The following is a 23,988-nucleotide window of genomic DNA, read 5'->3' on the forward strand; positions in this document are numbered from 1 at the left end:
CATCTGAAGGTTGCCCTGTTTAAGGAAGTTTTTAATGTTCGATGCTGTATTGCGTTTTTAATAATCGATTCGAAGCCGCCAAGAGTGTCTGGGAAACCCAGCCAGATGGGTGGCGTATTTTTTTTTTTTATTATTATTATTATTATTATTATTATTATTATTATTAAATTTTAGAAGCTTGTATAAGCTTAGAAAGGGGTGTCTGGAGAAGCACCACCACCATTGTTGCTGATTTGGGGGGAAATCATACTGATTTAAGGTGAGATCTCACCCCAAACCACGTGGAATCTTGCATGTTCCGTGATACTTCTCAAAATCAGTGCCAATATGGAGGCAGCACTTCAGTGTGGTGTAGTGGTTAAGAGCGGTGGACTCGTAATCTGGTGAACCGGGTTCGATTCCCTTCTCCTCCACATGCAGCTGCTGGGTGACCTTGGGCCAGTCACACTTCTCTGAAGTCTCTCAGCCCCACTCACCTCACAGAGTGTTTGTTGTGGGGGAGGAAGGGAAAGGAGAATGTTAGCCACTTTGAGACTCCTTAAAAGGTAAAGGGTGAAGGGATCCCTGACCATTAGGTCCAGTCGTGGCCAACTCTGGGGTTGCGGCGCTCATCTCGCTTTATTGGCCGAGGGAGCCAGTGTACAGCTTCTGGGTCATGTGGCCAGCAGGACTAAGCCGCTTCTGGCGAACCAGAGCAGTGCACGGAAACACCGTTTACCTTCCCGCCAGAGTGGTACCTATTTATCTACTTGCACTTTGATGTGCTTTCGAACTGCTAGGTTGGCAGGTGCAGGGACCGAGCAACAGGAGCTCACCCCGTGGCGGGGATTCGAACCGCCGACCTTCTGATCGGCAAGTCCTAGGCTCTGTGGTTTAACCCACAGCACCACCCGCGTCCCTTGAGACTCATTAGGGTAGTGATAAAGCGGGAGGTCAAATCCAAACTCTTCTTCTTCTTTCGATGGCGGAGCCAGGGGACATCCACAGGTATGCCCGCCGGGGGCTTTTGCCACCTGAAGCAGCAGTCTCACCTGGCTGGGCCGGCTGTACTGTGAGGCAGTTTGGCTGTGACTCCCATGAAGGGGCCCTGAGCTTCTGAATTTGCCACTATACACCTTTGTTGGGATCTCTAAGCACATATGGTCGTTATGCTCCCTGAAAGGAACTTCCCTCCTCCCCATCATTCAAGATAAACAAAGGTGCCTCTCTTGTCTTGCAAGACCCTGGATCTTTTAATGCTCTCAGAAGCTTAAGTGGGGCACTACATAATCTCATCCTGTCCACATCTAACGTGTGTGTGTGTGTGTGTGTGTGTGTGTGTGTGTAACAGCCAGAGAATTGCTTCCTTGATCCTAAGGGCTTACCGGGGATTAAACATCATCACTATGATTGTTGTTCATTTGGTGGTGCAAGAGGATGGCCGGGGGGCGGGGGGCGGGATGGGTGAGCATAAGAAGGGAATCAGCAAGGGGAAAGTGGTCAGACTGGGGGGGTGGGGTGGGGGCGTGTTTGCTGGCGGAGGAGCAGAAAGGAATATGATGCCAGAACAGCCGACCAATAAACCACCTTTGGCTTACAACTTTCGCCTGCGTTTTCTCTGCAGGAAGATGCCATTAAAAATCCATTTGCAGGATGAACTTCAGCGTGGCCAAGGGGAAAGGTCCTGTTTTCAATTGACCGCTGGCGCAAAAGCTTTGAAAGCCCCTCTGGCCCGTTTGCGACGCTAACCGGGGGCCCCTCCCATCGTTAGGTACGCACGCGACACACCATTCCCCCAAATTAGATTCATGGAAGGCTATAATTGACTACCAGGAAGGACGGCTGTGTTACATCTAGCCGCGGATACAATGTGTGCCTCTCAACACTGGGAAGGAACCCAGGAGTTCTGGCTCACATGCCTAGAAGAACCCCTTACTGACTGGGAGGTTTTTCACCTAATCACAAGATGGGTGGGAACTGGCTACTGTTACTTAATGAGAAAAGTGATCATTTTCCCTACCTAGGCAGTTATCTTTCCACAAGGGCTGACATTGATGCCGAAATCCAGCATCGCCTGAGCATGGTGAGTGCGGCTTTCTCCCAACTAAAAAGCAGAGTGTTTGAGGACTGGGACATTCACAGGGAAGCCATAATGCTTGTTTACAAAGCTATTGTACTACCAACCTTACTGTAAGCTTGTGAAACATGGACAGCTTATATACGCCATCTCCAACTCCTCGAAAGATTCCACCAACGGTGTCTTCGAAAATTTTTACATATCACTTGGGAAGACAGACAAACTAATGCCAGTGTACTGGAAGAAGCAAAGATCACCAGTGTTGAAGCAATGATTCTTCCGCATCAACTTCGTTGGACTGGTCGTGTTGTTCGTATGCCTGATGATTGTCTTCCAAAGCAACTACAGTGGTATCTTGGGTTACATACGCTTCAGGTTACATACGCTTCAGGTTACAGACTCTGCTAACCCAGAAATAGTGCTTCAGGTTGAGAACTTTGCTTCAGGATGAGAACAGAAATCGTGCTCCGGCAGCGCGGCAGCAGCAGGAGGCCCCATTAGCTAAAGTGGCGCTTCAGGTTAAGAACAGTTTCAGGTTAAGAACGGACCTCCGGAACGAATTAAGTACTTAACCCAAGGTACCACTGTACTCTATTCTGAACTTAAAAATGGAAAGCGTAATGCCGGTGGACAACAAAAGAGGTTTAAAGATGCTCAAAAGTCTTTAAAAAGTAGTATAAACACTGACAACTGGGAATCACTGGTCTGTGAGTGCTCCAGTTGCAGAACAGCCTTTACCAAAGGCATCATGTGTTTTGAAGAAGCTTGAACTCAGGACAAAAGGGAGAAATGTGCTAAGAGGAAGACAAATCCTCTCAGTGATCAACTCCTGCCTGGGAACCAATGTCCCCACTGTGGAAGGATGTGCGGATCCAGAATTGGCCTCCAAAATCACTTACAGACATACTGTTAAGACCGTATTCATGGGAGACAATCTTACTCGACTACGAGTGATCGCAGAAGAAGAAGAAGAAGAAGAAGAAGAAGAAGAAGAAGAAGACTCAATGAGAGATATGCACTCTTCATAATTGGTACTCACAGCAGGTCAATTCTGAGTCCAGGGCAGCTGTCTACCAGCTCCATCTATCTGATACATATACTAAGGTAATGTTACTTCAACGTCCAGAGGCTTCTCCCCCACAACTGCGACAGCCTGTGGACTACACCAGGCTTCCTCAAACTGGGCCCTCCAGATGTTTTTGGCCTACAACTCCCATGATCCCCAGCTAGCAGGACCAGTGGTCAGGGATGATGGGAATTGTAGTCTCAAAACATCTGGAGGGCCCAGTTTGAGGAAGCCTGTGGGACTACACAGTACAATTCAGCACAGCATTTCCTTATAAGCCTGCAAGATCACTGATCTTTGCCATCCTTCATGTCTTGCACTAGGCGCCACTGATGTCTGGAGCAGAGAGCCTGTGTCCTGCCTTGCGAACGTGACCTGCCTAATTTACTGAAATGAAATAGATTGGGGTCATTAAAGATCAACAGGCTAGACTCTCATTTATAAATATCTCTCTCTCTCTCTCTCTCTCTCTCTCTCTCTCTCTCTCTTTACGCAAACGCTGGATTCCAGAATCGGAATGTTTTTCTCTGCTTCGGTGGGTTGGAACTGATGTCTAGTTATAGGACGGTGGGCAGGTACTTCTGTGTTTTATCGCTATCAGTGTGGAAGACGGGAAGTGAGGGCCAATTAAGGTCTTGGAGCCTCAACTCCTGGCTTCTATTCTTAGGTCTGGAAAAGAAGTGGCATCTAGTGGTCTAAAAACATGCTAGGAGCTTTGAGCAAAAGCTTAGGGAAGCTTAGCTCTTAAACCTGCTTTCCACTTAGGCTGCCATCCAAGCCACACTTAAGGTAAAGGTAAAGGGACCCCTGACCATTAGGTCCAGTCGTGGCCAACTCTGGGGTTGCGGCGCTCATCTCGCTTTACTGGCCGAGGGAGCCGGCGTACAGCTTCTGGGTCATGTGGCCAGCATGACTAAGCCGCTTCTGGCAAACCAGAGCAGCGCACGGAAACGTCGTTTACCTTCCCGCCGGAGCAGTATCTACTTGCACTTTGATGTGCTTTCAAACTGCTAGGTGGGCAGGAGCAGGGACCGAGCAATGGGCGCTCACCCCATCATGGGATTCGAACCACCAACCTTCTGATCGGCAAGTCCTAGGCTCTGTGGTTTAACCCACAGCGCCACCCGTGTCCCAAACCCCACTTACCTGGGCTTAAACCCCCATGGAACTCAATTGGATTTACCTTTGTGTAGATACAGTTGGGAGAGCCACTAGCTCTGGAATTTGTGGAAGAAAGCCACTTCCGCCCTGCAGAGGAGGTGGGATTGCGGGTGTTACGCCCCCGGCCATGTCACCCCCTGGCCAGCCAATCAGCTGGCTTTGGGGGCGTGGTCCGCCCGATTTAAACATAGGCACGGCCCGCGATCTCCCTCTTTTCCCGCATACCAGTGCATCAGCAGGACTCCCCCTACTGGTGGTTAACCCTTCCCGGACTTCAAGCAAACTGGCTGAAGCCGGATAGTCTGTTAGGAGCAATGCCTAAGCCAATACCGCTCATCACCTGTAACCAATAAAGTTGTGGCCATATTTAGCCCATTAACCTTAAATAACTGTGTCATGTGTCTTTATTTCCACTGAGTGGGGGGACGGGAACTCGCCAAGCAACAGCATACCGTGGCTGCGATGCAAAGAAGGAGATGGCGACCTCAGTCTCAGGGACTGAATGCATACCACTCAACCGTCCCAATTTAAGCAGGGCATCCAGGAATTGCAGGAGCCATCCTAGCTTCTGAATGCATCCCAGATTGCCCCGATTTTTGGTCCTGCAGTCCGGCATGAGTCAGCTGGCTCCTGCGAGAGCTTGAAACCAAAAAACAAGCACCCGGATTTGAATCATCCGGTTGTTGGAGGGGATAATAATAATAATAATAATAATAATAATAATAATAATAATAGTTACAGATAGGTAGCCGTGTTGAGGGACGCAGGTGGCGCTGTGGGTTAAAGCCTCAGCACCTAGGACTTGCCGATCGAAAGGTCGGCGGTTCGAATCCCTGCGGCGGGGTGCGCTCCCGCTGCTCGGTCCCAGCGCCTGCCAACCTAGCAGTTCGAAAGCACCTCTGGGTGCAAGTAGATAAATAGGGACCGCTTACCAGCGGGAAGGTAAACGGCGTTTCCGTGTGCGGCTCTGGCTCGCCAGAGCAGCGATGTCACGCTGGCCACGTGACCCGGAAGTGTCTCCGGACAGCGCTGGCCCCTGGCCTCTTAAGTGAGATGGGCGCACAACCCCAGAGTCTGTCAAGACTGGCCCGTACGGGCAGGGGTACCTTTACCTTTACCTAGCCGTGTTGGTCTGCCATAGTCAAAACAAAAAAAAATTCCTTCCAGTAGCACCTTAAAGACCAACTAAGTCAGTTCTTGGTATGAGCTTTTGTGTGCATGCACACTTCTTCAGATACACTGAAACAGAAGTTTCCAGACCCTTCTATATAGTGAGAAGGTGGGGAGGGGTATTACTCAGAAGTAATACCCCTTTTTCACCTTTTCACCCCTTGCTTCTCCCTGTAAGACCTATTGCAGTCGTTAAGAGTCGTCAACAGGCTCATCACAGCTATCTGCCAACCACCCATTCCCACCACCCTTCTGAGTAATACCCCTCCCCACCTTCTCACTATATAGAAGGGTCTGGAAACTTCTGTTTCAGTGTATCTGAAGAAGTGTGCATGCACACGAAAGCTCATACCAAGAACTGACTTAGTTGGTCTTTAAGGTGCTACTGGAAGGAATTTTTTTTTGTTTTAATAATAATAATAATAATAATAATTTATTACTTATACCCTGCCCATCTGACCGAGCCTCCCCAGCTACTCTGGGCAGCTCCCAATAGAATATTAAAAACACAACAAAACATCAAACATTAAGAACTTCCCTAAACAGGGCTGCCTTCAGATGTCTTCTAAAAGTCAGTTACTTGTTTATTTCCTTGATATCTGGTGGGAGGGCGTTCCACAAGGCGGGCGCCACCACCGAGAAGGCCCTCTGCCTGGTTCCCTGTAACCTGGCTTCTCGCAGGGAGGGAATCGCCAGAAGGCCCTCAGATCTGGACCTCAGTGTCCAAACCACGTAGAGCGCATTGCAGTAGTCCAAGCAGAAGATAACCAGAGCATGCACCACTCTGGCGAGACAGTCTACAGGCAGGCAGGGTCCTAGCCAGGGTAAATGTTGCTGAGATAGGAGTGCAGAGATGCTGGGAATGTTGACTTGGGAGAGCACATCTTTTGGGAATTCTGTCCCAAATCCTTCAGACAGAGTGCCTGTGGAAGGCATTGAGGCGTCGCTCCTGATGGTTCTAAGCTGACCGCTTCCAAAAAAGCAGTGGACTCAACACGCAAGCCTGGTTGGACCTTAATCGCTGATATGGATGGTACTACAGTGGTGCCCCGTAGGGACGTGGGTGGCGCTGTGGGTAAAAGCCTCAGCGCCTAGGGCTTGCCGATCAAAAGGTCGGCGGTTTGAATCCCCGCGGCGGGGTGCACTCCCATTGCTCGGTCCCAGCGCCTGCCAACCTAGCAGTTCGAAAGCACCCTCGGGTGCAAGTAGATAAATAGGGACCGCTTACTGGCGGGAAGGTAAACGGCGTTTCCGTGTGCAGCTCTGGCTCACCAGAGCAGCGATGTCACACTGGCCACGTGACCCGGAAGTGTCTTCGGACAGCCCTGGCCCCTGGCTTCTTGAGTGAGATGGGCGCACAACCCCAGAGTCTGGCAAGACTGGCCCGTACGGGCAGGGGTACCTTTACCTTTTTACAGTGGTGCCCCGCAAGACGAATGCCTCGCAAGACGAAAAACTCACTAGACGAAAGGGTTTTCCGTTTTTCGAGGTGCTTCGCAAACAAATTTCCCTATGGGCTTGCTTCGCAAGACGAAAACGTCTTGCGGGTTTGCTTCCTTTTTCTTAAAGCCGTTAATACCTGGGGAATCCGCGCTCCGCAAGACAAAAAAATCGCAAGACGAAGCAACTCGTGGAACAAATTATTTTCGTCTGGCAAGGCACCAATGTATATTATAACAACAACAACTGCTCTTAACAGCTCCTCCTCTTTGGAGTACTCATCCCCATGTGTAATCAAGACCTGGCTCCAACCGAGTCGCCAGCCGCTGCCAAGCTCTTGGCTCAGGAAGCTGGTGAGGTTGTGAGCGCAGCTGCCCTGCCGAGAAAGGCATTTTTCTGTTTCCTCCCACTCTGCAAAGCGCAGAACCTATTGGGCATCATCAGAGGGGACCTCTTGCCTGCAATTGATACAGATGGCCGAGGAGGAGGAGAAGCAGGAGGAGGAGGGAAGCCGCAGCAAAGAGCCCTTCTGGTGTAAAACTGCAGGGAGAGAGTGGGCAGCTCCACTGAGGCCTTTTTCCATTCCGCAGCTGAGCCACCACTCTTAGCGATTTGAGAATCCCAGGCAATTAGGAACATAGGAAAGGCAGGAGGCAGCCTTGGCGATCGGCCTGCGTAACAGAGGATGGGGAAGAAGTGGCTTCTCTTTTGCTTTTGGCGAGGAGAAGCTCCCCAACTCATACTTCTCGGACCAAAGACGCAAACAGTTTCCCTTAATCTCTTGTTTTGATGAACTGGAAGAGCCACAAAAAGATTCCGTTGAGCACATGGGTTGATAATACGGACAGAGTAGCTGCATATGAACGAATTGCATGTCGACGCAAATTAAAAGGTAAAGGTAAAGGTACCCCTGCCCGTACGAGCCAGTCTTGACAGACTCTGGGGTTGTGCGCCCATCTCACTCAAGAGGCCAGGGGCCAGCGCTGTCCGGAGACACTTCCGGGTCACGTGGCCAGTGTGACATCGCTGCTCTGGCAAGCCAGAGCCGCACACGGAAACGCCGTTTACCTTCCCGCTGGTAAGCGGTCCCTATTTATCTACTTGCACCCAGAGGTGCTTTCGAACTGCTAGGTTGGCAGGCGCTGGGACCGAGCAGCGGGAGCGCACCCCGCCGCAGGGATTCGAACCGCCGACCTTTCGATCGGCAAGTCCTAGGCGCTGAGGCTTTAACCCACAGCGCCACCTGCGTCCCCATCGACGCAAATTAAGAATGGATAAATATGAAGAAATCTGGAATGAATATTTAAGCGATAAGGCGGATAGAGGCGGGAAGTGGGGGGAGGAGAGAGAGATGGGGAAATATTGTCAAAAGGGTGCAGTCATAGGTATATCAGTGTATTTAAATCTGAATTGTCAAATTGTGTTTTTATTGTTATTCTGGTTTTTGTTGTCGTGTCTTTTGCGGTTGCTGTTTGTATCAAAAAAATGATTAAATAAATTTAAATAATAATAATAATAATCTTTGGGTCATGGGTTTGAGCCCCACTTGGGTAAAAGATTCCTGCAATGTAAGGGGATGAACTCTTGTGGTCCCTTCCAATTCTATGATACTAAGCAGAAGATATTGTGATTATTACTGTGCAAAAGAGCAATGCTGAAGAATAAACTATGCAAAGGAGAACTGCCGCAATTTATGACACCTCTCCCCGCTGCTGCCTCCGTTTCCATTCCCTTGGTTGAATTTTCGATTGGAAGGCCCTCAATGCAGGTGAAATATACTTGGAGACAAGTGTGGATTTCATTCTATATTCAGCTCATAGTAGTGAGGAATGGAAATTCCCCCACAATATCTGCTTTATATACATTATTTACACAATGGGTCGCACGTGATGGGCTAATTCTGGGATTCTCCTGTAGGCCAATCAGGTTGCAGATTCACTTCCATCTGGAGCTGGATTGGGTGGCTCCTGCAGACCAATCAGACTGCTGTATTGTTCTAGGACCAATCAGACTGCTGCCTTTTGGGTCCTATTGTTCTAGGACCAATCAGACTGCTGCTTTTTGGATCCTATGCAACTCAGTACATAACAGCAGGGAGGCCTCCCTTCTTGCAATTTAAGCATCATTTATACACACTCCAGCTCTTTTTTTTTAGAGATGGGGGAGCACACATAGATGTACTGTATTTTTCACTCTATAAGACGCACCAGACCACAAGACGCACATAGTTTTTGGAGGAGGAAAACAAGAAAAAAAATATTCTGAATCTCAGAAGTCAGAACAGTAAGAGGGATCGCTACACAGTGAAAGCAGCGATCCCTCTTGCTGTTCTGGCTTCTGGGATAGCTGCACAGCCTGCATTCGCTCCATAAGACGCACACACATTTCCCCTTACTTTTTAGGAGGGAAAAATGAGTCTTATAGAGCAAAAAATACGGTATTTGGGAGGTTTCTTTTAGCACAGAACCCACACAGCCTTCCTCATACATCTTTGCGTTGCCGTGGCCTAATGCTCTGTGGAACGTCTCCTGTCGGATCACTGATCTGCCGGGCGCAGGGTCAGGGAGTGCATCCTGCGCCCCTGAAACGGTATCTTCTCCACCTTCCACCCCCTCCAATGCCCACGCGGACGTCAAACTTGCCAGGCGCTCAGCCAAGCCACGTCGCCACCAATCATCGCAGTGGCAGCTGGCTTGTCGCTGACTGCCTTTATAAATAAATCAAATATTCTGTTTCGGAAGGAGGGAAAACTCCTACCACCATCCCCCCAAAAAGTATTTGTAATGTATAAACCAGGTGGCCGTTGTAAACAATACCATAAAATTTCAAAACAATATTGATTCCAGAATGCAAATCTGGAGAAAACACAAATTCCCCACCTGTTGGCATTGCCAGTCTCTCTGCCTCAGAGCTCTTAGCAATTCCTGCCATGTTATCAAGATAAGCCAGAGTTCTTCCTTCCGGCGCTTGGACTCCCAGCATGCATTTTTTAAAAATAAGTGTGAGAGAAACCTGGAGACATGACCAAAATGTGCAGAGCAGGAAGCCTAAAACTGCAGGTGGCACCTCAGCCGAGAGCAAAACATAGATTTTTCCCTTCGAGGATTCCCCAGGGCCTGATTGGCCCCCAGCCCAGCCTTCTAATTGGCTGGGAATTCTTGATAAACACCAAGCCAACTCCTCCCCCCCCCATTACGTAAGAATCACACACACACAACTTGGACAGGTGAATGGCCCAGCTGTCCATTCGAGGCAGAAGCCAGCTAGGTTCCTCTGGAGGCTTACGACACAGAATCGTAGAATTGTACAGTCAGAAGGGACCCCATAGGGTCATTCAGCTCAACCCCTTGCAGCTGAAGAATCCATCAAATCTTTGTTCAGAAACCTCCAACGAAGGAAGGTCAACTCCAACCTTCCGAAATAGACCATTCTACTGTCAAACAGCAGTGTGGTGGTGTAGTGGTTAAAGCGGTAGACTCGTAATCTGGTGAACTGGGTTCGCTTCCCCGCTCCTCCACCTGCAGCTGCTGGGTGACCTTGGGCCAGTCACACTTCTGTGAAGTGTCTCAGCCCCACTCACCTCACAGAGTGTTTGTTGTGGGGGAGGAAGGGAAAGGAGAATGTTAGCCGCTTTGAGACTCCTTTGGGTAGTGATAAAGCGGGATATCAAATCCAAACTCTTCTTCTTCCTCTTCTTCAATAATAATAATAATAATAACAATAATAATTTATTTATACTCTGCCTATCTGGCTGGGCTTCCCCAGCCACTTTGGGCAGCCTCCAACAAAATATTAAATTACTGTAATGCATCAAACTTGAAAAGCTTCCCTAAACAGGGCTGCTTTCAGATGTCTTCTAAATGCTGGTAGTTGTTCTTCTCTTTAACATCTGGTGGGAGGGCGTTCCACAGGGCAGGTGCCACCACCATGAAGGCCCTCTAACTTGGCTTCTCTCAGTGAGGGAGCTGCCAGAAGGCCCTCGGTGCTGGACCTCAGTGTCTGGGTAGAATGATGGGGGTGGAGTTGCTCCTTCAGGTATACAGGACCGAGGCCTTTTAGGGCTTTAAACGTCAGCACCAACACTTTGAATTGTGCTCAGAAACGTACAGTATCTCTTCTCCTGCTCAGGAGGCGAGGGCCTCAATCAATGGCTTCACAAGAAAAGAGATTCCGACTTTCTGATAGTAGGAGCTGTTCGACAGTGGAACGGACTTTCTTTGGAGGTTGTGGACTCTCTCGCCTTCATTGGGGGAGGTTGGGTGGCCACCTGTCATGGAGGCTTCAGTTGAGATTCCTGCATTGCAGAGGGTTGGACTAGATGACCCTCGGAAACCCTTCCAACTCTATGATTCCACACACATTCGCACCCCTTGCAATCTAGGCAGGGAAAATGCATTATCAGCGTTAAAGATTTAATATATATTTTTAATTGGCCCTATATCTGAATTGTCTCTGCTATACCTAATTGCAATCCAATGTATTCCTATTGTGTTTTATGATTTTTCTGATATTGTAAGTGAGCCGGAATTGTTCTGTGACTGTAATGTTGTTGTTTAGTCATTTAGTCGTGTCCGACTCTTCGTGACCCCGTGGACCACAGCACGGCAGGCCCTCCTGTCTTCCACTGCCTCCTGCAGTTTGGTCAAACTCATGCTGGTAGCTTCGAGAACACTGTCCAACCACCTCGTCCTCCGTCGTCCCCTTCTCCTTGTGCCCGCCATCTTTCCCAACATCAGGGTCTTTTCCAGGGAGTCTTATCTTCTCATGAGGTGGTGAAAATATTGGAGCCTCAGCTTCAGGATCTGTCCTTCCAGTGAGCACTCAGGGCTGATTTCCTTCAGAATGGAGAGGTTTGATCTTCTTGCAGTCCATGGGACTCTCAAGAGTCTCCTCCAGCACCAGAATTCAAAAGCATCCATTCTTCGGCAATCAGCCTTCTTTATGGTCCAGCTCTCACTTCCATACATCGCTACTGGGAAAACCATAGCTTTAACTATGCGTGTGACCGTAATAATAAAATTCAATTCAATTATCAGCGTTCAGGGACAGCGAAACACTCAAGAATGGTGCAGAGCAGGGCTGGCCAGAGGTGTGGACTGGACTGCTCCAGATCTTGGGAATGGCTTTTGAGATTTCCCGCTGGAAGAGTGGGGAAGGGGAGGCATAATTCCCAGTGGTCGCAGGTTCCACAGCCCTTTCTAGCTCCTCAGCCATCCACATGGCAGGCATAGCTCCGTCAGTGGAGACTCTTAATCTCTGGATCTGAGTTCGAGCCCCACTTGGGTAAAGCATTTCTGCATTGCAGGGGCAGGGTGGACTAGATCAGTGTTTTTCAACTACTGTTCCGTGGCACACTAGTGTGCCGCGAGATGTTGCCTGGTGTGCCGTGGGGAAAAATGAAAAATTCGAAAGATTTAAAAATAAAGTATTTTATAATTTTTCATATTTCTGTTTACTTACAATTTCATAATAAAGTAATTATAAAATACTTTCTTTGTGTTTATTTGATTCCTATTCAAGAGAATTACTTTATATATAGTCAATATAGGCACAGAGTTACATTTTTTAACATTTTCTAATGGTGGTGTGCCTCGTGATTTTTTTCATGAAACAAGTGTGCCTTTGCCCAAAAAAGGTTGAAAAACACTGGACTAGATGACTCTTGTGGTCCCTAGTTCACAGGTGAGGGGTCCCTCTTTCCTCATCCCATTATCTCCCCTTCCCCTCATGGCTGCCTGATGGTATCTTTTCTGCCTATGCTGCCGGCAAAGCGATTTGTGGGAGCTAGGCTAAGTCAGACAGGCTTACTGTACTTCGAAACATTTGCAGGCCAAGAAGGGATCAGACACCATGAGAAGAGGCTGCCATTTTCTGTGGCATCCCCATGGCAACAGGAACATTTGCTGTGGCCTACCATCCTCGCCAAACGAAAAGACGGGGGGATAAGTGCCATCCTGGAGGACTGTAATTGATTGGCCTCCAATCCCAGGACCGAAATTATTATTATTATTATAACCCTCCAAAAGTCTCTTTCTCACTTTTTCCTTTCTTTCTTTCCTCCTCCATCTCTTCCTCTCTCTAATCTAGACGCCACCAAAAGGAGAAGATGTGCTCATTTATAAAAACAACCTGTCAGCACCTCAGTAATACTAGGCATTAAAAATACAGGAGACCTTTCTTCCTAGCCGGCTCGGCTGAGGAATGAATAATGCCGGGTCAGGAAGCGAGAACGGGCAGAAGAAATGAAAAAGGAGGAATCTGTCTCTTGGCTCTTTTGATGGGGAGACCTTCTGAGGAACGGGTGATGGGGGGGGTTGGCAAAGGAGGTTTGCAAAAGACAGAGAAGGACTCAAGGCAGGTCGTATGGATCCTGCCTTCTGACCCCCTTTCTTTAGATTTCCATTCCTCTCCATCTTTGGCCTGTGCTCAGACTACAAAATGTCTTAATTTTGACAGCACTTTCCATGCATTGAGTCTGAACAGGGATGACATGCAGAGAGACATTTTAAGGCAGGAGCACTCACAGCGATCAAATCAGAAGCCGGGAGGACTTTTGTAAGTCCGGGACTGTCCCTGGAAAATCGGGATACTGGGAGTATATGCTGTTTAGCTCTTTAAAGGTAAAGGGACCCCTGACCGTTAGGTCCAGTCGTAGCCGACTCTGGGGTGCGGTGCTCATCTCGCTTTATTGGCAGAAGGAGCCGGCGTACAGCTTCTGGGTCATGTGGCCAGCATGACTAAGCCGCTTCTGGCGAACCAGAGCAGTGCACGTAAACGCCGTTTACCTTCCCGCCAGTGCGGTACCTATTTATCTACTTTCGCTTTGGTGTGCTTTCGAACTGCTAGGTTGGCAGGAGCAGGGACTGAGCAACAGGAGCTCACCCCGTCGCGGGGATTCGAACCGCCGACCTTCTGATCGGCAAGTCCTAGGCTCTGTGCTTTAACCCACAGCACCACCCGCGTCCCTAATTAGCTCTTTAGACTCCCCCCAAAAAACTGAGGGGTAGGAGGCCTCTGCATGAGGGGCCTGGTGGAGTCATTTCCTCACTGATGTCCACCCAAACAAAGCTGGGAATTATTCAAAAGGTTGGAAAGGTGTTTTTTTCAGATGCATGGATTTCTGAGTCTGCTCGGGCCCCGAGGGACCAACGGCTCAGCCGCTGTGTGAGGCTGGCTGATGGGAGTTGTAGTCCGAAACGGCTGGAGGGCACCGGGTTGGCGAAGGCCGCCCTGGAACGGCTCGTTCATTCCCCGCTCCCCTCGCCGGCTTGTCAGCACAGCCAGATTAGCTGATGAACTAGAGGCTTGAAGCCTCGTCAAGAGCGAGAAAATCAATAGCAATTTATGCCTCTTTGGAGCTTGGCAGACCCCGGGACAGGCGGAGGGAAGCGACACAGATGAAGTGCAGGCGGGAAGAGAGGAGATGTTCCTGCAGCAGCTCAGCTCATCTCCTCCCCAAAGTCCCCAACCTACGTTCGGGAAAGGCTGCGGCTCCTCTTAGAAGGGCCTCCGCTCAGCGGGCACAACACTGGCTTTGCATGCAGAAGGTTCAGATCCCAGCAGCAGGTAGGGCTGGGAGTGCCCCTGCCTGAAGTTCTGGAGAGCTGCTGCCAGTCCGTGCTGGCAATACTGGGGTTTCGTGGAGCAATCTTCAGGCTCCTTATGAGGAAGCTTCCCTTGTCCCTTTTTTAATTATTATTATTTTTTTATTCAAAATTATAACAAGACATATTATCCAAAAACATATCATCCTTGTCCCCCCCCCATTTTCCCTCCCTCCCCCCCCCACAAAACCCACCCACCCCCATCCCACCCCCTGACTTCCCTCAGTTCCAGTCTTTGGTTTCTCTAAGAATGCTGTTTTCTGCATGTTACAAAGTTGTATAGATCCTCAAACTATTTAGCTGATTATTCTAAATAAAAAGTTTGTGAATGTTTATTCAAAACCTGCCAGTTCGCTTTGTTGCGTCTCCAGACACTTTGTAAAGGGTTCCCATCCATCCTTAAAGTCACAGTTATCCTTGTCCCGTAGCTTATATGTTAGTTTTGCCAGTTCTGCATAGTCCATCAATTTTTCTTGCCATGGTTCTTTAGTTGGGGTTTCTTTAGTCTTCCATCCTTGTGCTACCAGAACTCTTGCGGCCGTTGTCGCATACATGAAGATGTTTTCCAACTTTTTTGGCAGGTCTTTCCCTACAATTCCCAACAAAAATGCCTCGGGTTTTTAAACAAATGTTAAATGGAACATTTTCTTCAATTCGTTGTATATCATTTCCCAAATTTTTTAAATTACCTTACAATCCCATCACATATGATAAAATGTCCTCTCCTTTTCCTTACACTTCCAACATATATTTGAACTAGTTTTGTACATATTCCCTAACTGCACTGGTGTTGTGTACCATCTGTACATCATCTTCATGTAATTCTCCTTCAGTAGGGAATAATCTGTAAATTTTAAATCAGTTTTCCATAACTTAACCTAATCTTCCATTATAATGTTGTGACCTACATCTTGTGCCCATTTAATCATAACTGATTTTACCTCTTCATCTTTCGTCTCCCATTCTAATAGTATGCTGTATGCGGCCTTCAGTAGTTTCACTTTCCCTTCAATTACTTCCGTTTGAAACCTAGATTTAGTATAACTTAAATCCTTTCTTGCTGTCTTCTTTATGTGTTTTATATAGCTTCCCTTGTTCCTAAGCCGCGTGCAAAACAACTACTGTTCTTATCAGCAGAGCAACCTGTTTCCAGGCTGATTCACGCCATGGAGAGTCCCTGCCGTTACCATATGTGGTGGGGATGTAGAGAAATTAAAAAGTTCTGGGAAATGATATATAACGAGTTGAAGAAAATGTTTAAATTAACATTTGTAAAAAAAACCCACCAGAGGCATTTCTGATAGGGATTGTAGGGAAAGAACTGCCAAGGAAAATGAAGAATTTATTTATGTACGCGACGACGGCGGCAAGAGTCTTAACTGCACAAGGATGGAAGAATGAGGAAATCCCGACAAAAGAACAGTGGCAAGAGAAATTGATGGAGTATGCAGAACTGGCGAAATTGACATACAAACTGCGAGACAAACTGTGATTTTAAAGAAGAATGGGAACTTTTTAAAAACAACAAAATGAATTGGACTCCTTGGCAGGCTTTGAATAAACATACACAATTTTTTTTGATTGTTAACATAATAGATAGATAATTTAAGGATATTTATAATTTTATAATATGCAGAGAACAACGTGTGCTGAAAAATCAGAGAGAGGAGCTGAAGGAAGTCTTGGGTGGAGGGGAAAAATTGGGGAGGAATTGATGAAGATGATATGTTGTGATAATTTGTTATGTTGAAATTATTAATAAAAATTATTTATTTATTTTTAAAAATAGAGAGTCCCTGCCAGTCCGAGTTGGCAATACTGAGTCAGATGGGCCATACTAAGGCAGCTTCCGGTGTTCTCTGCTGCTGCTGCTGCTGCTGCTGCCCCACACTGACCCCCTGTCCTGCTGGTGCAATAATGGCCCACGGTCAGGTTTCAAGACCAAGGAAGGTTGTGCATGGCAGATGATAGGAAGCGATGGCCGCTGAATAGCTGACCATCAACAACACTGGACCACTGAGCCTATTCAGGTTTCTAAAGGTAAAGGTAAAAGGACCTCTGACCATTAGGTCCAGACGTGGCCGACTCTGGGGTTGCGGCGCTCATCTCGCTTTATTGGCCGAGGGAGCTGGCATACAGCTTGCAGGTCATGTGGTGAACCAGAGCAGCGCACGGAAACGCCGTTTACCTTCCTGCCGGAGTGGTACCTATTTATCTACTTGCACTTTGAGGTGCTTTCGAACTGCTAGGTTGGCAGGAGCAGGGACCGAGCAATGGGAGCTCACCCCGTCGCAGGGATTCGAACCGCCAACCTTCTGATCGGCAAGCCCTAGGGTCTGTGGTTTAACCCACAGCACCACCCACATCCCATTCAGGTTTCTAGACCATAGTAATTTCCATATTTTTCCGTCTATAAGACGCCTCCATGTATAAGATGCCTCCTATTTTGGGGGACTCAGATGTAAGAAAACCCACCCTCAGCACTATCAGTGTATAAGACACCCCCTAATTTTTGACATTATCTTTTAGGGGAGAAACCTAGCCTTATACACAGAAAAATACTGTAATTGATTAAACCATAAGGAGAGAAAGAAGGGGAGTCTCAACTTTCTCACTCAGTTCATTTGGCTCCAGTCCCAGCCTTTAAAACAAGCGCTCTCACTCTCTCTCTCTCTCTCTCTCTCTCTCTCACACACACACCCCTAAAATGTTTGGATAGACGCCTAGAAAAAGGCAGTTCAAAATTATTGCTTTAATTTATGGAGTGCCAGTTCGGAGGAAAGCTCTTCAGACGAAATTTCTCTTTAAAGGTGTAATGAATAAAATTGCAGCCCTCCTCTCTCTCACACTTGATCTAATAAAATGTCTATATTTTTAATTATGTGGCGACTGGGGGGGGGGGGCGAGTCTTGGCTAGCCCGGAGAAGGGATCATTTTAAATGAAAAAGTAAAAGAAACCAGAGCTCTTGATCGCTTTGATAATCTGCCCCCAGCTTAGCTTTTAGCATTTGGGGCGGGCAGGGGGTCGAAGGAAGTGAAAACTGTGGAGAAAGACATTGTGAGACATGGGACTTAGGGGATTCCGTGTGTGGTCAATGCATGAGTAGGCAAACTAAGACCCGGAGACCGGATCCGGCCCAATTGCCTTCTCAATCCAGCCCACGGATGATCCAGGAATCAGCATGTTTTTACATGAGTAGAATGTGTCCTTTGATTTAAAATGCATCTCTGGGTTATGTGCGGGGCCTGCCTGGTGTTTTTACATGAGCAGAATGTGTGCTTTTATTAAAATGCATCTCTTGGTTATTTGTGGGGCACAGGAATTCGTTCATTTTCCCCAAAAAATATAGTCTGGCCCCCCACTTGACCACTCAGCACCTTTCGATACCCATTTGAGCCGACTTAGTGGGGTGAGTATAGGGAGGCAAAGTTTCAAGGGGATCCGGACTCTATATCCTGGGTTGGCTTCAGAGAACAGCATTAAGTGAAGGCCTTTGGACCCCGGATGGCGTGCTATGGGCAGGCACAGGATACCACCTCGTCCCCAATGCTGTTTAACACCCCCAGGCATCCTCCCCCATAAGCAGGGACCTGCTCCGCAAAAAAGAAGAAGAAGAAGAAGAAGAAGAAGAAGAAGAAGAAGAAGAAGAAGAAGAAGAAGAGTTTGGATTTGATATCCCGCCTTTCACTCCCTTTAAGGAGTCTCAAAGCGGCTCACATTCTCCTTTCCCTTCCTCCCCCACAACAAACACTCTGTGAGGTGAGTGGGGCTGAGAGACTTCAAGGAAGTGTGACTGGCCCAAGGTCACCCAGCAGCTGCATGTGGAGGAGCGGAGACGCGAACCCGGTTACCCAGGATTACGAGACTACCGCTCTTAACCACTACACCACACTGGCTCGTGGTGTGCTGGGAAACAGTTAAATAATTCAATTCCAACCTGTCTGCCTCGCTTTTGCTGACCCAGGAGGGAAAAATAAATAACTAAAAGTATTCTGGGAAATGATAGACAGTTATACCACATGTTATGTCCGTTTCATGTTACGTTCTTTCAGGTTAAGTCCCGCGGCGACCCGGAAGTACCGGAAAGGGTTACTTCCATGCACAGAAGCACAAAATGACGTCACACGCATGCGCAGAAGCGGCGAATTGCAAACCACGCGTTTGCAGACGCGCCGCTGCGGGTTGTGTTCTTTTCATGTTGCGAATGGGCCTCCGGAACGAATCCCGTTTGCAACCAGAGGTACCACTGTATAATGAATTGGGGGGGGCGTTTAAAATAATTTTTATTAGATAGATAGATAGATAGATAGATAGATAGATAGATAGATAGATGATAGATAGATAGATAGATAGATAGATAGATAGATAGATAGATAGTTGCTTTCGTAGATTTTCACGGGTACAGGAATGCAGGTTTTGGTGTCCTCGGGTGTCTTCCCGTGTAAAAGTTGGGGTGTCTAGGCGACGTTTCGACGAGGTCTCACTCGTCATCTTCAGGCTGGTGCTTTCGGCTTCTTGTTACTGGAACAGAGCGGGATCTCAATGTTTGAGTTCCTATAAATACTGTAGAGGGGGTGTGGTGTCTAGCCTCCAATGTTCTGGGCAGAGAGGAAGTTCCCAGGCTAGTGTGCCTTTTCTTCTTTTGTTCCTTAATTACTTGAGAGATACCTTGAGTGATTTCTTGAGTGATATCCTGAGTACCACTTAGGTGGGTCATTAGGTGTGGATTAGTTGCTAAAGTCTTTGTGTCTTGACCTCTTGAACTTTGTGAAGAGTTTTCCTGAGAAGATGGCTGTATTGCACTTAGTTGTGCTTTGGCTTGGCTTCGTGTATAGGGGCGAGCTGTGGTTTTGTGGCTTGTGTCAGCCAGATCTGTGTAGGGATTGCAGGGGGGTGCAGCATCCGGAGGTGCCACCATGGATTGGCTACTGGATGGTGTCAGTAATTCATCTGTGGAGAGGGTCTGGGTTTGGGTCTGGTGTGGTTGATTGGTGTTGGCGTTCTGTGTGCCTCTGGATCTGGTGTCAGTTTTTGTGGGGAGGGCTAATTTCCAGATGTCTGGCAAGCGGGATGTGTCGTCACGCTTATTCATGTTGTGAGGGTGTTTCTCTATCTCGATGGCTTCCATGATTATTCTCTTGTGGTGATGTTCCGTGTTAAAGAGCATCATCACAAGAGATGATCACCACAAGAGAATAATCATGGAAGCCATCGAGATAGAGAAACACCCTCACAACATGAATAAGCGTGACGACACATCCCGCTTACCAGACATCTGGAAATTAGCCCTCCCCACAAAAACTGACACCAGATCCAGAGGCACACAGAACGCCAACACCAATCAACCACACCAGACCCAAACCCAGACCCTCTCCACAGATGAATTACTGACACCATCCAATAGCCAATCCATGGTGGCACCTCCGGATGCTGCACCCCCCTGCAATCCCTACACAGATCTGGCTGACACAAGCCACAAAACCACAGCTCGCCCCTATACACGAAGCCAAGCCAAAGCACAACTAAGTGCAATACAGCCATCTTCTCAGGAAAACTCTTCACAAAGTTCAAGAGGTCAAGACACAAAGACTTTAGCAACTAATCCACACCTAATGACCCACCTAAGTGGTACTCAGGATATCACTCAAGAAATCACTCAAGGTATCTCTCAAGTAATTAAGGAACAAAAGAAGAAAAGGCACACTAGCCTGGGAACTTCCTCTCTGCCCAGAACATTGGAGGCTAGACACCACACCCCCTCTACAGTATTTATAGGAACTCAAACATTGAGATCCCGCTCTGTTCCAGTAACAAGAAGCCGAAAGCACCAGCCTGAAGATGACGAGTGAGACCTCGTCGAAACGTCGCCTAGACACCCCAACTTTTACACGGGAAGACACCCGAGGACACCAAAACCTGCATAGATAGATAGATAGATAGATAGATATAGATAGATAGATATATATATAGATATAGATATATAGATATATATATAGATATAGATATATAGATATATATAGATAGATAGCAGAGGCTTTTCTATTAGGAATTGTAGGTGCTGAAATTCAAAGGGAGCAGAAAAATACTTTTCATGTATGCGATGACAGCTGCGCAAATGTTATTGTCCCAGAGATGGAAAGAAGATAAAGTCCCTACCAGAGAAGAATGGCATACATAAGTCGATGGACTATGCCGAAATGGCAAAAATTACCAGAAAGCTTAGGAACCAGGAAGACCGAAATTTTAAAAAGGCATGGGGGGGGAATTATAACTTATCTTGAAGACCACTGTAAGCAGTTGAAAACATTAGCAGGACTGCAATAACACTCATGGTATAACAAGAACTATGGACACAATGGAGTTATAAAAATTTGGATTATTAAAAAAAGAGAGAGACGCAGTAGAAAAGGTTTAACAACAGAACCCACAGAGGGGAAGGGGGAAAGTACAGAGATTTGGAGGGATCTTGTAACTCTGGATGTGTTACAATATGATTACAAATTTAAATATGTAAAACCAAATTTTAAAAATACATTGAACAAGCAAGGAAAGAAGCAGCATTGTTTACTTACACTGTTTCGTCGTCTTTGAACTCCAGCTCCCCGCAAGAGTCTTCGTAGTCCACTCCCCCTCCTCGGGCCGTCCCTTCCACCGTCTGGTAGGGGACCATGACCGTCCCACGGGCCCCCGAGCTGCGGATGACCTTGACCTCCAGGGTCCCTTGGCACTCACTGACCCTCAATAGTTTATCCTGGAAGGTGAAGATGCCGGCGTGGTCGTCATCCAAAATGGTCACGGTGGCCACCAGTGGCGCCACGAGCCTGCCCTTGGGGTGGTCAGCCGAATCGGACTCAAACATGCCCTCGGCGTCCCCCACCCGCAGGTTGAGCAGCCGGACGAAGAAGTGCTCGTCCTCCTCAAAGATGTCGTCGTCGATGATGCCAATCTTCAGCTCTTTCTGCGTCTCGCCAGGCTTGAAGATCAGCGTCCCCTCGCTGAACTCATAGTCAGAGCCCGCCTTGGCCGAACCGTCCTCCGTCTTGTAGTCCACGTAGAAGGTGTTGTAGGTGTCGCCGCCCTGCTGGCAAGCCACGGTCAACGTGACCGAGCCGCAGTTCTCCAGGCAGTGGTACATGTAGGGCTCAAAGAAGATCTTGCTGTAGTTCTCTTCTGCCTCTGCTTCTGAAGGCACCTCCAGCAGGTTCACGGACTTCTTGGAGAACTCGGAGACGTGCTTCTTGAGGATGTTCCCCGCCCCTGTCATCATCCGTGTGGCCTGGATGCGGTAGAAAGCCCGGCTTTTCTGCTGGTGCAAGAGGGCGTAATAGTTGGCCATCTCAACCAACTGGTCCAGCTCCTTGTCCGGGTGCTTCTGCTTGAGGTCTTTGAGGATCTGGATGACCTCCTTGCGGCTCTCGTCCAGCTCCTTCTCCTCCTGGGTGGTGATGGGGAGCGGGGCCACCGAGGCTGCGCTCCCATCCACGAAGACACTCTCCCGGTGGTCATTGCCCACGAAGCTGCCGTCCATCTCTATCCCCTTGGGGAACTCGCCCTCAGTGCCGATGATGATGCCGCTGCGAGGATCCGCCCGATACCTCTTGTAGACGTACTTGTAGAAGAGCAGGCGCTTGTCCGCCATCCATGCGAAGACCACACAGACCGGGAAGAAGACGAGGGTCAGCAAGGCTTCCCACACTTGCACGATCCCTGGCGAGAAGACCGCCAAGATCAGGTACAACCAGATGTAGGCGAAGATGCTCCAGGAAGCTGTAACGAAGAACACCCTCAGGTGCTTGATCTTGCGGCTCTCGCCGTTGGGGATAACGTAGACGCACACGGCAATGACCACAAACATGTTGAAGGCCGCGCTGCCCACGATGGTGCCAGGACCCAACTCACCGGCTTGGAAGTTGTGGCCGCAGACCTCAATCACTGAGAGGAGGATCTCTGGCGCCGACGAACCCAAAGCCATCAGGGTGAGGTTGGAGACCGTCTCGTTCCAGATCCTCACGGTTCCAATGCTGGTCTCACCGTTGGACTTGGTGATGGTGATCTCCTTCTCCTTGGAGGTGATGACCTCGATGGATGCCATGAAGCGGTCGGCGATGATAGAGACTCCCAGGAACATGTACATCATGGCAACGAAGTAGACGATGGCCCTGGCAGCCTTGTCGCCGAAGGATGGGTTGTCCGGCTGCCAGACGGGGAGCAACACTCCTGGTTGACATTTGTTGGACCCTTCGCAGCTGCCATTGAACTTTGTCTCGGCATCGTAGGCTCCGGCCCAGGAGGCGTTCTCGGCGAAGACGGCCGAGGCCACCAAGACTTTGGCGAAAGTGCAAGAGGTTAGCCACCACCCCCAATGCGACGGCAACATCCTCCTCAGGCAGTTCAGGCCAACAGGATCTGAAAGACAGCAAGGGATAGTCACTTTTAGATACATGACATTATGAAATTCAAGAACACAGAATTTTCACATTGGAAAAAGCTATGGAAGGAGGATTTAAAGAACATTCTTTATGTATGCAACAACAGCAGCAAGAATACTCATCGCAAAGTACTGGAAGACACAAGATCTACCTCCACAAGATCTGGAAGAATGGCAAATGAAGGTGATAGACTATATGGGACTGGCAGAAATGACCGGCAGAATCCGAGACCAGGGAAGAGAGACGGCGGAAGAAGATTGGAAGAAATTTAAGGACTATCTTGGGAAATATTGTAAAATCAATGAATGTTAGAATGATGTTGGATTAGAAATTAAGTGGTTTGCAGCTGTAATGATTAAGTAAAAAGAAAAGAAAGGTTGAAAATTAAATGAAAATTAAGGGTGAGGATTTGCTGAATTAATAATTAGAATTGGAATACAAAAAGGGGAGGTATGAGGAGGTCTGGGAAGTAAGGTATAAGAAAACAAGGGAATGAAATTTTACTTGTTTTTAAATTGTTTTTAATTTTGTATTTTTTCATATTTGATATGTTTTTCCTTTGTGTTTTGTTTTTATTGTTGGTTTTTTTGTATAATTTTTGAAATGCTAATAAATATCTTTTTTTTTAAAAAAAGGAAGGAGGATTTAAAATTTACAGCATGCTGTGCATTGAAGGAGACTTATATGGAGATGATGTATCGGTGGTACTCGAACCCATGAACCTGAGATTAAGAGTCTCATGCTCTACCAACTGAGCTATCTGATTTGCTCTAACTGTTATCTCTGTTTTACATACATGATAAAGCGGAATAAAAATTATTTACCCAAAACCAAGGTATATGCACCCTTATCTAGTATATGCATTGTTGTGCGCCTTGCTTGGCAGCAGAGCTGCCTTGCAAAATTTGCAGAAGCTCACATTTTGAAGAACGGCTCTCTTTCAGTTTGCAGATTGCTTCAGAAAGTGCAAATTAGGTGTATTCTCAAGCTGAATTGAATTCACACACACAAACACAACCCTAAAGGGAAGGCAGCGGGAAACTTTGCTCCTATTCCTGCCT

The 23,988-nt window shown here is 47.8% G+C and overlaps 1 protein-coding gene and 1 long non-coding RNA gene across 2 annotated transcripts in view; one reads left to right on the forward strand and one right to left on the reverse strand.

Moving 5' to 3' along the window:
• The window catches only part of LOC310851820, a 626,966-nt gene that overhangs the window by 593,015 nt on the left and 9,963 nt on the right, over positions 1–23,988 (forward strand). The gene's annotated exons all lie outside the window — the stretch shown is intronic.
• The window catches only part of SLC8A2 (solute carrier family 8 member A2), a 137,594-nt gene that overhangs the window by 59,144 nt on the left and 54,462 nt on the right, over positions 1–23,988 (reverse strand). The window contains exon 2 of the mRNA XM_083753694.1: positions 21,071–22,904. Coding sequence (XP_083609820.1) covers positions 21,071–22,875 — 1,805 coding nt within the window. The 5' untranslated portion in view covers positions 22,876–22,904. The remainder of the gene's footprint in view (positions 1–21,070; positions 22,905–23,988) is intronic.

The sequence above is a fragment of the Podarcis gaigeae genome (genome assembly GCF_964106915.1).
Source record: "Podarcis gaigeae genome assembly, chromosome: 8".
In the NCBI taxonomy this organism is placed as follows: domain Eukaryota; kingdom Metazoa; phylum Chordata; class Lepidosauria; order Squamata; family Lacertidae; genus Podarcis; species Podarcis gaigeae.